Source organism: Salvelinus sp. IW2-2015, linkage group LG7 (assembly GCF_002910315.2).
Source record: "Salvelinus sp. IW2-2015 linkage group LG7, ASM291031v2, whole genome shotgun sequence".
Lineage (NCBI taxonomy): Eukaryota > Metazoa > Chordata > Actinopteri > Salmoniformes > Salmonidae > Salvelinus > Salvelinus sp. IW2-2015.
Window position 1 is genome coordinate 32,522,035 of NC_036847.1, and position 12,265 is coordinate 32,534,299.

The following is a 12,265-nucleotide window of genomic DNA, read 5'->3' on the forward strand; positions in this document are numbered from 1 at the left end:
CTTCCGGTTGACAAACGGATAAACAAACAAGTAGCGTCTTTTCTTTCTTGAAATACTGTACTTTTATTGTAGGCTACAATACATTTGTACGTTTTATCAAAGAATGGCAACACATTTTTKGGGGAGTAGCTATAACGTTTCTAAACCATTTATTTCATATCAGAGGATCACTGGATAGAGTGTGATGTGATGTTCTACATTTTGGCAGGATTATGAAAGCTACTATTCATACTCAAAGTAGAACACCACTTTCATTGGGTTCTTTCACATGTACATTTAACAAACAAAAAAATCTYCAGCCACATAAAAATCCCACCAAGTATCATATCTCCTACAACAATTCAGCTGAGCCATAATAGACCACATCACATTTGTTTTATTTTCCCAAAGGTTGATGTAGCACAATCTGCATCTGGCTCCAACACATGCATGGGGTKGGTGAATGTTGTCACGGCCTCTTGGAACAGTGGATTTTGAGTCTGTAATAAATAAATAAAATTTTTTAGGAAAAAAACACTTTTCAACCTAGCAACCCATCAACATAGTTTTTGTCCTTCAAAGGGTCAGCAAATGTCTCCCAAAACTTTGAATCACACTCGTGCTGCCTTTTTCTACTTTTGACTGTGTTTTTGGATGGTGTATATTATAATTGTCCCTTTCTCTCTTTTCTTATACTCACGTCTTCCCACCAGATATTTTCCTTATCCTTCAGGAACCTTCTACGCTCCCGCTGGTAGAACACTTCTAACATCAGCCGGTAGATTATTATCACGATCACACCCAGTAAAACGATTCCTACCACTGCCTTCCCCATGTTTATAATCCATGGGTCAATCCCTCCTTTCAGGAATTGAGGAAGACACCACAAGACAAAAGACAAAATAGACACGATTTATTACCAAGGGGTGTTGCTTAGGATTGGCTTCAGATAATATACGGAAGTTCTCTATRGGGAAAATAAAGTTATTCTATAATTTACAGTTTGGCAATATAAAACTTACTTGGAGTATCTGTGTAGTAGACAAAGATGTCACCAGTATTTATGATGAGTTCCACATTAAAACGTACAGTATCATCCTGACAGGTGAATGATTGAGTCCCATTGATGCGGATAGGCTTGGCAGAGCCACAGGGATGGTGACACATGTTTTTGGCTGACTCATGTAACATGCAAGCAACACAGGCCCTAAAACATGCACAAAGGAAAATGTTTTATTTAGTCCGTCGTACTCAAATATACAGTATATAGCAACCAACTAATAGTAATAGTGTGGAAACAAAACTGTAGCTGAAGTAATACGTTGCTCCTGTTGAAATGATCATGGACTAATATTTGGAAGATAAAATGTCCTGTATGGCTCTATTGGTAAGAGTGCCAAGGTTGTGGGGTCAATTCCCTCTGGGATTACATACAAGTTGCTTTGGATAAAAGCATCTGCTATGTGGCATATATAGTACATCAGGTTTATCTCACCGGTATGTGTCACATGGTGCCAGGGGCTTGGTGCAGTGGCTGCCAAAGAAACCAGGGTGACAATGGCATTCATTACATTCACATTGTCCTCGGTGAGAGCAGATTCCATCGTTACTGGTCTGGCACTGATCTGTGAGGGTAGAGCATTCACATGCAGGGCCTGTGTAGTTATGGAAACACTCACAGTTACCACAGTCACACCTCCCATTACCTGCAGAACAGACATATACACGGACAGAACACATACAGGGGCGTTAATAATCTCAATACAGACTGTACTAAAAACCCTCTCCAGCTCGTTCGAGCCGGATAGGATAATAATTTTCAGCATATTAAACTGAAGTGGTTGAGAAGAAAAAGCAGTGAAACCAGGTGATAAACACATTCTAAAGGACATTTTAAACACCCCCATTCTAAACCTAACTTCCCCTTACCGCCACAGATCATGTTGTTGTGACGGTTGCAGCCAATGTCGTCACACTGGCAGTGTTGGCCCCTGTGTTGGCCCCAGCAGATACATTGGCCACACACACAGCTCCCACGGCCGCTGCACAGTGGTGTGCCTGTGCTGTTTGTCTGTGCAGGTGAACACAGGGCCTCTACGGCCAGACTGGTGTCTTTGTTCGGCTGTGTTTCACACTCACAACGCTGACCTGTGTATCCTGAATCACAGCTGTAAAACAACCAAGGTCAAGTAGAGAGGAGATTCAGCAACTCTTGGAGGACAATGGAATTAAATAAAAAAGCTTCTTTACTGTTAAAAATAGACGCATTTCAGCTTTTGGCCTTCACACAGTGATTCTATAAGTCAAATGTATTCTCAAAGCCCTTTTTACATCAGCAGTTGTCACAAAGACCTTTGCAGTAACCCGGCCTAGACCCAAAGATCAAGGTTATTGGTTTCAACAAAGCACTGATGTCTGCACCACATCAATTTCAACCAACATACAGCAGCAAGATGATGAAATGTCACTCTTCAATACACAACTTGATGCTGAAGATAGTGAAAATCAACATGGCTGTAAGTTGAGTGCCACTACCTACCTACAGATACCACAGTGGAATGTTCCATTGCCATGACACTGGGATGACTGTTCCTCGGAGTCCTGACAGTCACAGTCACACAGCGTCTCCACGGTAACCCTCAGCTCTTCATTGATACCCTGCACTTTGATGATGAAAGACTCTGTCTTGGACAGACAGCTCGAGCTGGTCACAGTAACTGTGAAATTGACCTATACAGTAGAATGATAAATAGAAAAGCAGTTTTTTATTTGTCTGGTTAGCGGTCCCCTGGGTCACCACGTGCTGTACCACATTTTTGTTAACTGTAGTGGATGACTAAGTGCAAACCTAGAATTATATCTTGGCTTTTCTGAGTCAGTGTATTGGCGGTGCTTTTTGAGTATACAGTTCACCGGGCATTATTAGAGGACGTTGCTACTGCCACAGTATTTAACCTGCCAGTTGCTTTACCTGTTGATTGATTCTGACATCACTGCACTCCCCTCTGTCCTGCCCCTGAGCTAGCCTGTCATCACCACAGTGGGAGCTGTAGGAGACCCCCAGGCCTGGTGGGACGTCACGGTGCTCCAGGACGATGTAGGACGATAGGTTCTGAGAAGGACATCAGTGGAGGAGGTCATCATGAACCTTTCAGTACAACTGAAATGCCATAGTTGGGTTTGTGCAGTAGGTATAAATAGACTCACGTTGCAGGCCTCAGAGATGAGCTCAACAACGTTGCTGGAGTCATCCTCCAGGAGGCCCACCACCGACTGGGGGATCATCTCACTGAGTGCCTGGGATGGGGGTTCAGAAAAGGAGTTTGAGGGTCATGTTCATTAGGGCACACCGTAACCAAAAGTTTTAGACATTGGCTAAGGGAGCTAACTCAAGTCTTCAGTAACTGAATTCCTTACCTCATAGTTTTGAATGTGCTGGTCTGTCACTGCAAAGATCAGCCTGATGTTATTGGCTGATAGGACCTGAGATAGGTGTCCAACTGAGGGATAGTCCTAAAATACATTTGTGTGGAGGTTGGTTTGTGAGAAGAGATAGCTTCCTAGGGACGGACATAGGGTTCACTCACATAAACGGTGTCCTTATTATAGAGCCCATTGCTATTCAGGTGGCATTTCCCGTCGTTAGGATGGTAGATCCCAGCAAGCTTCCCATCACCTGCCAGGTGGAAGGTATCGTCTGAAGTGTAGACCAGGATACGAGTTACATTACCCCAGCCAATGTCATCCTACAGACGGGTTGGGTGGAGGGTTTTAAACTACATATACAGTACATACAATATTACAGTATATAGAAACAATKACTTAGATATTGTGCTGACTAGGATTGACGGGCCGCCCCCAGGAGGTAAGGGTAGGAAACACATCCGCCACGCTGATCCTCAACAAGGGGGCCCCTCAGGGGTGCGTGCTCAGTCCCCTCCTGTACTCCCTGTTCACTCATGACTGCACGGCCAGACACAACTCCAACACCATCATTAAGTTTGCTGATGACACAACAGTGGTAGGCCTGATCACCGACAATGATGAGACAGCTTATAGGGAGGACCGTGTGGTAGGGACCGTGTGGTGCAAGGACAACAACAACCTCTCCCTCAACGTGATCAAGACTAAGGAGATGATCGTGGACTACAGGAAAAGGAGGACGGGGGTGTAGTGGAGCAGGTTGCGAGCTTCAAGTTCCTTGGCGTCCACATCACCAACAAACTAAAATGGTCCAATCACACCAAGACAGTCGTGAAGAGGGCACGACAAAACCTATTCCCCCTCAGGAGACTGAAAAGATTTGGCATGGGTCCTCAGATCCTCAAAAGGTTTTTACAGCTGCACCATCGAGAGCATCCTGACGGGTTGCATCACTGCCTGGTACGGCAACTGCTCGGCCTCCGACCGCAAGGCACTACAGAGGGTAGAGCGTATGGCCCAGTACATCACCGGGGCCAAGCTTCCTGCCATCCAGGACCTCTATACCAGGTGGTGTCAGAGGAAGGCCCTAAAAATTGTGAAAGACTCCTGCCACCCTAGTCAGATTGTTCTCTTTGCTACCGCACGGCGAGCTGTACCGCTTCTACCCCCAAGCCATAAGACTCCTGAACAGCTAATCAAATGGCTACCCAGACTATTTGCACCCCCCCCCCCATACGTCGCTGCTACTGTCTGTTATTATCTATGCATAGCCACTTTAATAACCCTATGTACATTATGCATGTACATAATTACCACAATTACCTCGACTAACCGGTGCCCCCGCACATTGACTCTGTAACGGTACCCCCTGTATATAGCCCCGCTATTGTTATTTACTGCTGCTCTTTAATTACTTGTTTTTCTTATCTCTTACTTTTTWAAAAGTTTTTCTTAAAACTGCATTGTTGGTTAAGGTCTTGTAAGTAAGAATTTCACTGTAAGGTCTACTACACCTGTTGTATTCGGCGCATGTGACAAATAAAATTCGATTTTATTTTATTTGACTTTATGTACAGTATGCTGTTCTATGTGATGAGATATACTTAGGCCAGGCCAGTGCATAAAGGCTCAATGAAGCTTCTTATTTGCTGTTCTTTTCCACGGTTTTCTCTCTCACTCTATTTTCAAAATACAGTTCTGGGTTCTATTGAAACACCAGTCAACCATTTGTTCTTACCTGACAGACAGCCACCTGCATGATGGCGTCAAAGCCTGACTCTGGGCCGTCTAGGTTACTGGAGATGCTCTGCTTGCTCACCTAAATGCGTGACACAGAACAGGAAATTAATAAAGGACTGACATGGCAATACCTTGAACCAATGGCGCAGGACAGAAGAAGAAGAAGGAAAACAAGACAACAAGAAGAAGAATAAGACTGGAGTTAGAAGTGATGTTCTACAAGGAATTCAAAGTCGTAAATAACTCTGCTGGCTCACCTTCCTCTCAAACTCTTCAACGTCCTCAGTGAGCTTCAGTACATGTTTGAAGCTGAAGGCAGGCTGGCAGGGGCCCTTGTACCCCTCTTTGCATGGGTTGGCCAGTTTGGCCTCCACTGTACTGACGTAGGGGTCCACCACCTTATCCACAAAGGAACCAAAGCCTGAGGGGGATAGAGAAACACTATGAGGGCTAGAGTTTTGACCCCAAGTGTGAACCTCATCCCCAGGATAGACTGCTGCAGCCGGATGATGGATGAGATTAGCCTGAACCTGACAGGGATTGTCAACAGGTTCCGATCGGATCAGGCATGAACTTTCAGTTCAAATCATCACGGTAAAGTGGGCAAACTTTTCTCTGCATGAACTGGTTGAGTTGGGCTGATGGGCGAATTGTATGCTCTGTTCAAGGGTCATATAATCTTACAGGTTGATGTAAAGTGATGGAGCTGAGATGCACAGACACAATACGTTTGAGAGCAACACCTTCCATAGCCCCATAATGGCTGGACAGTGACACTCACCTATCCTGACAGCACTGGTGATGTTCTTCATGGCAGTGACCACCTCCAGTCCCAGGTTCCTAACATTCTCCAGGTCATCTTTCATGGAGAAAGACAGGTCCATCAGGTAGTACAGGTCTATGGGATAACCCTCTGCACGCCTGAACCTCACCTCAAATGACTGGGGCATGCCTGGGATTTAAACAGAAGAGGGTAATAAGAGGAAAAGTTATGAGAATAATTGATTTATTCAACCATCAAATGTGCATGTGATTGATCAAAGGAGCATTGATCAAACATAACATATCTTGTACTTACTTAGGCCTTGGGCTATCAACAATCACTATCATATTGCATGAGATAGTAATATTAGTCTAAGATAAGATATACTTGCAAAGTAAAATGTCCTCTGATTTCCCTATAATAATCAGTGAACCAATCAGTGGGGACAATGTGTAGAAGTTTAAATCCTCACCAGAACTGGTTGTTCTCTTGTTGTAATGACCTCATTTCAACCTGTTTTGTCCGCTGTCTACAGTCTTTACCGACTCAGGTGTGTGTGTGTGTGTGTGTGTTGTGTGGGTGTGTGTGTGTGGTGTGTGTGTGTGTGTGTGTGTTGTGTGTGTGTGTTGTGTGTGGTGTGTGTGTGTGTGTCTGCGTGTCTGGTGTCTGCGGTGTGCCCTGCGTGTGTGTGAGTCCTCAGTCCCAACACTCTTAGGAAAAGAAATTTGCTATCTAGAACCAAAAAGAGTTCTTCAGCTGTCCCCATAGCAGAACCCTTTGAAGAACCCCTTTTGGTTCCAGGTAGAACCTATTTGGGTTCCTTGTATAAACCTTTCCATGGAGGGTTCTACATGGTACCTAAAATAGTTCTACCTGTAACCAAAAAGGGTTCTCCTATGGGAACAGCCGCAGAACCATTTTGGAAWCCTTTTTTCTAAGAGTGTACCGACTCTAAGAGTGTGCCTTCCCGGCTTCCGTGCGTCCATCCGTGTAAATCCTAAGGCCTCACCGACTCTTAGCTTAAGGTGGAGGTTCTGTGGCTCTAGCTGGACCACGGTCCCCATTGGCTCCTCTGCCCTGCTACGTATTGCAGGCTGGGGGTTCAGGACCTGTCCGTCAGAGCAGTGTCTCTTTCTCAGAGCCTCCTCCCTGTCACAGCGACGCTCGTTTGGCTCCCCTTGCGCCAGGAAACCCTGCAGGTCAGAGGTCAACAGAACACAACTTTGACAGACGGCTTGAAAGTTTCTGCTTGAATAGAGAGGGGTGTAAAGGATCTGTGGACTAATATGAATATTGTTGATACATACTGTATATAAGTATGTTATTGCTATGGAGGTTTGTTTTGAGTGTAACCCACACCAAAGTAATTCAAAGCCTGGTAGAATGTTCTCAACAAATGTAAAAAACAATAACAGATTGAGATACCTTCTGTTTACACCAGGCACAGCCAAGGCTTCTCAGACACTCAGTGCAGGTGGGCTTAGACAGGCATCTTCCATCCAGGCCTAGAGAGCATACACACATGGACACAGAGGCATGCAGTCTGTCTGTGAAAAACACACCCTTTCAGAGGATGGGATCTTCATTAGCTCTGTGCATCACCACTTACCCATAGATCCTCTCTGCTCAGTGAAGTGTATCAGAAGAACCACCACAGTCAGCCACACCTTTCTCATTGTCTGCCCGCAGAGAGAGAGAGAGAGAGAGAGAGAGAGATTTTATTGTTTATTATCTATTTCACTTGCTTTGGCAATGTAAAAATATGTTTCCTATGCCAACAAAGCCCATTAAATTGAAATTGAATTGAAAAAGAAACAGAGAGACAGAGACAGAACGAGAGAGCGAGAGAAAATGGTAACACACTAAACAACAACGCGAAGAGTTATCTAAAATCTTTTTGGCTCAATAACAAAGAACAAAAACATATACATATACATGATCAAATACAAATATTAGAATCAACTATTAAAGACAACCAGAACCCACTGGATTCTCCAATTACATTGAATGAACTACAGGACAAAATACAAACCCTCCAACCCCAAACGGGTTGTGGTGTTGATGATATCCTTAATGAAATAATGAAATAAACATACCACAAATTCCAATTGGCTATACTTAAACTTTTTAACATCATCCTCAACTCTGGCATCTTCCCCAATATTTGGAACCAAGGACTGATCACCCCAATCCACAAAACTGGAGACATTTTTGCAAATGTATAAAAAAAATAATATATATACCATATTTACACAAGTATTCAGACCAATTGTTATGAGACTCGAAATTGAGCTCAGGTGCATCCTGTTTCCAATGATCATCCTTGAGATGTTTCTACAACTTGATAAGAGGCCACCTGTGGTAAATTCAATCGATTGGACATGATTTGGAAAGGCACACACCTGCCTATATAAAGTCCCACAGTTGACAGTGCATGTCAGAGCAAAAACCAATCAATGAGGTCGAAGGAATTGTCCATAGAGCTCTGAGACAGGATTGTGTCGAGGCACAGATCTGGTGAAGGGTACCAAAACATTTCTGTAGCATTGAAGGTCCCCAAGAACACAGTGGCCTCCATCATTCTTAAATGGAAGAAGTTTGGAATCACCAAGACTCTTCCTGAGCAATCGGGGAGAAGGGCATTGGTCAGGGAACCTGATGGTCACTCTGACAGAGCTCCAGAGTTCCTCTGTGGAGATGGGAGAACCTTCCAGAAGGACAACCATCTCTGCAGCACTCCACCAATCAGGCCTTTATGGTAGAGTGGCCAGATGGAAGCCACTCTTCAGTAAAAAAAAAACATGACAGCCCGCTTGGAGTTTGACAAACGGCACCTAAAGGACTCTCAGACCATTTTTTTTGTTTATCTATTTATGTATGGAAATGTTTAAAATATTTTCCGAATGCACTGTACTTCCCTCAGATTACACAGAGTCACAAAGAATTCGAAAACAAATCCAAATTTGATAAACTCCCATATCTACTAGGTKAAAGACCACAGTGTGCAATCACAGCAGCAAGATGTGTGACCTGTTTCCACAAGGAAAGGGCAACCAGTGAAGAACAAACACTATTGTAAATACAACCCATATTTATGTTTATTTATTTTACCCTTTGTACGTTAACTATTTGCACACCGTTACAACACTGTAAATAATCCATAATATAACATTTGAAATGTCTTTATTCTTTTGGATCTTGTGTGTGTAATGTTTACTGTTCATTTTGTATGTATTATATATTTCACTTGCTTTGGCAATGTAAACATATGTTTCCCATGTCAATAAAGCCCCTTGAATTGAATTGAGCGAGAGAGACCGACAGATAGAGACAGAGAGAGCGAGACAGAGAGAGAGGTAGAGAGAGGTAGAGAGAGAGGTAGAGATAGAGCGAGAGAGAGAGACAGAGAGAGCGAGACAGAGAGAGAGGTAGAGAGAGAGGTAGAGAGAGAGGTAGAGAGAGAGAGAGAGAGAGAGACAGAGAGAGAGGTAGATAGAGCGAGAGAGAGAGAGAGAGGTAGAGATAGAGCGAGACAGAGAGAGAGGTAGAGATAGAGCGAGAGATAGAGTGAGACAGAGAGAGAGGTAGAGATAGAGCGAGAGAGAGAGAGACAGAGAGAGAGAGCGAGGTGTTGCCTCCAACAGTTTCACACTCTTGTTATTGTAGTTTCAGTTCCTCTTCACAGAGACAGGGTCACCACACTGTTTCAGATGAGTGATCAATGCTACTCAGCATGAGATGCATTAATGTTGATTGTTTAATGTACTTTTTCAAAAGATATACACTTTTCAAAAATATATGAAAACAGTCCCAAAGACACTCTTAAGTGTTAGCAATATACAGTATATACAAAGCAGCCAGTTATATTGTTTCCTACTTCTAACCAACACGATTTGACCAGTGAGCACACGTTTTCTTCAGCTAAGAACAATTGAAAAGTTTGACAGACATGTTACAATCACATACCTGAGAGCTTCTGAGCAGGCCCATTAGTATGACAGGTCTGTCACCTGCTCTTGAGGTTTCATGAGTTCGATGATAAAGAGTTGGGTTACAGTAGTGTCCTTGTGACTTTTAGTCGGCTGGATTCGGACTTGAGTTGCACTTTAAGTCGTAAAAATGGTTGACAAACCTGGATGGCACCAACACATCCACTTCTCTGTCTCTCAGTTCTGGAATGTCCTTCTGCAAGACAGGCTGGGGACATCAGGGATGTCCCAAGTGAAGTGAACATTGAGGCCGGGTCCGTACAACAGAGTACATCCTAAAGGTAATGAATGTAAAGATACAGTAACAAGGTAACAGTAGAAGTAGGAGGGAGAAGGAATCCTGAGGTTAGGTTGTCTGTCTGATGGAGAGGTCCCTCTTTGACAAGTTTGGGTGAGATGTGAGAACACATGCAACTTTGGGTGGGTCCTTCCTTTGCATATCATCACGTTTAGCTTCTGAATGCTGAGTGAGTTCTCTATTTTGCAAGGCGGCCACCAGCCAATACTCCACATAAAACATTGAACCTCTTTTTTAAGATTATGCTCTGATTCTAATGTCATTATATTGCACTATTGTTTTATTGGAGAGGAAAAGCATTAAAATACTGTAAAYCATGGATAAATAAATCACAAGAGTCAAAATAGTAACATGTGTTTAATTCTTGACGAAAGGCAAAACTGTCTCCCAGTGCAGGGCAGCCCACCGAGTTAACTGATTGAGACGTGAAGACAGAGTGCGTGAGGAAMAATTGTTGAGAAGATCAAGGAGATCAGACAGGAAACAACGGGCACAACATAATGTAACTCTGGTTCAGATGATTAATTACTCCAGAAACATACATGTAAAACACACATATTTGAAACAAAAATTAATTACTCTTCTTCCTCTTCCTCTCCCTCCTCCTCCTCTTCCCCCTATTCTTCTTCCTCCTCTACCTCTTCTTTGTGCTTCTTCATCAGTGGTGCAGGCATCGACACCCTCTTCTTGATCACATGTTCCATGTGGGCATGCTCAGATGTGTCCAGACTGATGTTGTATTTAGCCAAGATCTTCATGATTGGCCTCAGCTTCAGCCACCACGATGTCTTGGGGATGCGGTGCCTGGACATGACAGCAGTAGAGGGATGTTAAAGGGAATCTTCACCACCTTTTTACCTTTTATTCATTACATACCATTATGTCTACATACATAATGTGAAAACAGCGATGTAGTCAGAAAGCGAAGAGGGAATGTTCCTTTTCAAAACAGATATTAGCTGAGGGATATGCACTCACAATATCCACTTGAACTGTGGATCAGTATGAACAGTGTGTTAAAGTATGACTAAATTAATGTTGAGGAGAGTGAGCAACAGTCAGCAAATGCCACTCTCGTGTTTTAGCGTCATAGTGCCTTGAGTTTGTAAGAAGAAATCTCTGCGGATGAAAGGATCTTACTCGAAGTCTGTCTGTTCATTAAGCTCAGCCAACGGCTGGAAGGTCAGTGCTCTCTTCCTCATGCCCAGCACACAGGCAGAGTCTGGGGTGTTAGCGAAGATACGACCTGGAGGAGAGAGAAGGCAGGGTGACAGATGGAGTCATATAGCGTTATACTCAATGAGACAAACTAACAACTGGTATCAGCAGGTAAAAACTAGACTCTTAGAAGAAAAGGTTTTATCTAGAACCTGAAACAGTTATTTGGCTGTCCCCAGGGTAGAACCCTTTGAAGAACCCTTTTTGGTTCCAGGTAGAACTCTTTTTGGTTCCATGTAGAACCTTCTGTGAAAATAGTTTTACATGGAACCAAAAAGGGTTCTATCTAGAACCTAAAACAGTTATTCGGCAGTCCCCATTGTAGAACCCTTTGAATAACCCTTTTAGGTTCCAGGTAGAACCCTTTTGGGTTCCATGTAAAACCCTTTTCACAGAGGGTTCTACATGTAACCCTAAATAGTTCAACCTGGAACCAAAAAGGGTTCTCCTATGAGGACAGCCGAAGAACCAAAACGATGTGTATTTGGGTGCAGCAATATGCCTCTCATTCCTTTATCTCAGTATCTTTTCATGGTGACACCCCACAGCCTGTCTTACCATGTCTGTACACCTCCTTGAGTTTCTCTGTGAGCCACAGAACAGCCTTGGAGCCCATCTTTGTACCAAAGTTCCTGTCGAAAGGTGTCGGGGTTCCACCCTGGGGAGAGGGAATAGGACAAAGGTGGGGGGGAAAAGAGAGGGGAGGAAAGAAGGGAGAGTTAGAGGGGGAGAGGAGAGGACAGGGGAGGGGAGAGCGAGAGTTAAAAGGGAGAGGGGAGAGTGGAGGACAAGGGGGGAGAGTTAGATGGGGAGAGAGGGAGGGGGGAGAGTGTAGTGCAGGGGAGTGGAGAGTTA

The 12,265-nt window shown here is 43.8% G+C and overlaps 2 protein-coding genes across 2 annotated transcripts in view; both read right to left on the reverse strand.

The window, feature by feature from the left end:
- Positions 1–74: 74 nt before the first annotated feature.
- LOC111966841 (integrin beta-7-like) lies at positions 75–10,463 on the reverse strand. Its single transcript, XM_023991796.2, has 17 exons — positions 9,872–10,463; positions 7,515–7,584; positions 7,331–7,410; positions 6,915–7,098; positions 5,924–6,094; positions 5,400–5,563; positions 5,141–5,221; positions 3,567–3,725; positions 3,397–3,492; positions 3,187–3,276; positions 2,951–3,091; positions 2,519–2,709; positions 1,909–2,147; positions 1,475–1,685; positions 1,002–1,186; positions 680–840; positions 75–479 (listed from the first exon to the last, which is right to left on the reverse strand). Exons 1-17 carry the CDS (start codon positions 9,893–9,895, stop codon positions 366–368), a joined length of 2,361 nt encoding a protein of 786 aa, XP_023847564.1. The 5' UTR covers positions 9,896–10,463; the 3' UTR covers positions 75–365.
- Positions 10,464–10,536: 73 nt separating this feature from the next.
- Positions 10,537–12,265, reverse strand: part of LOC111966146 (ATP-dependent 6-phosphofructokinase, muscle type-like) — a 21,885-nt gene continuing 20,156 nt past the window's right edge. Inside the window, exons 13-15 of the mRNA XM_070444343.1 lie at positions 11,969–12,259; positions 11,333–11,438; positions 10,537–10,996 (exon numbers count right to left, since the gene is read on the reverse strand). Of these exons, the coding sequence (XP_070300444.1) occupies positions 10,810–10,996; positions 11,333–11,438; positions 11,969–12,259 (584 nt within the window). The 3' untranslated portion in view covers positions 10,537–10,809. The remainder of the gene's footprint in view (positions 10,997–11,332; positions 11,439–11,968; positions 12,260–12,265) is intronic.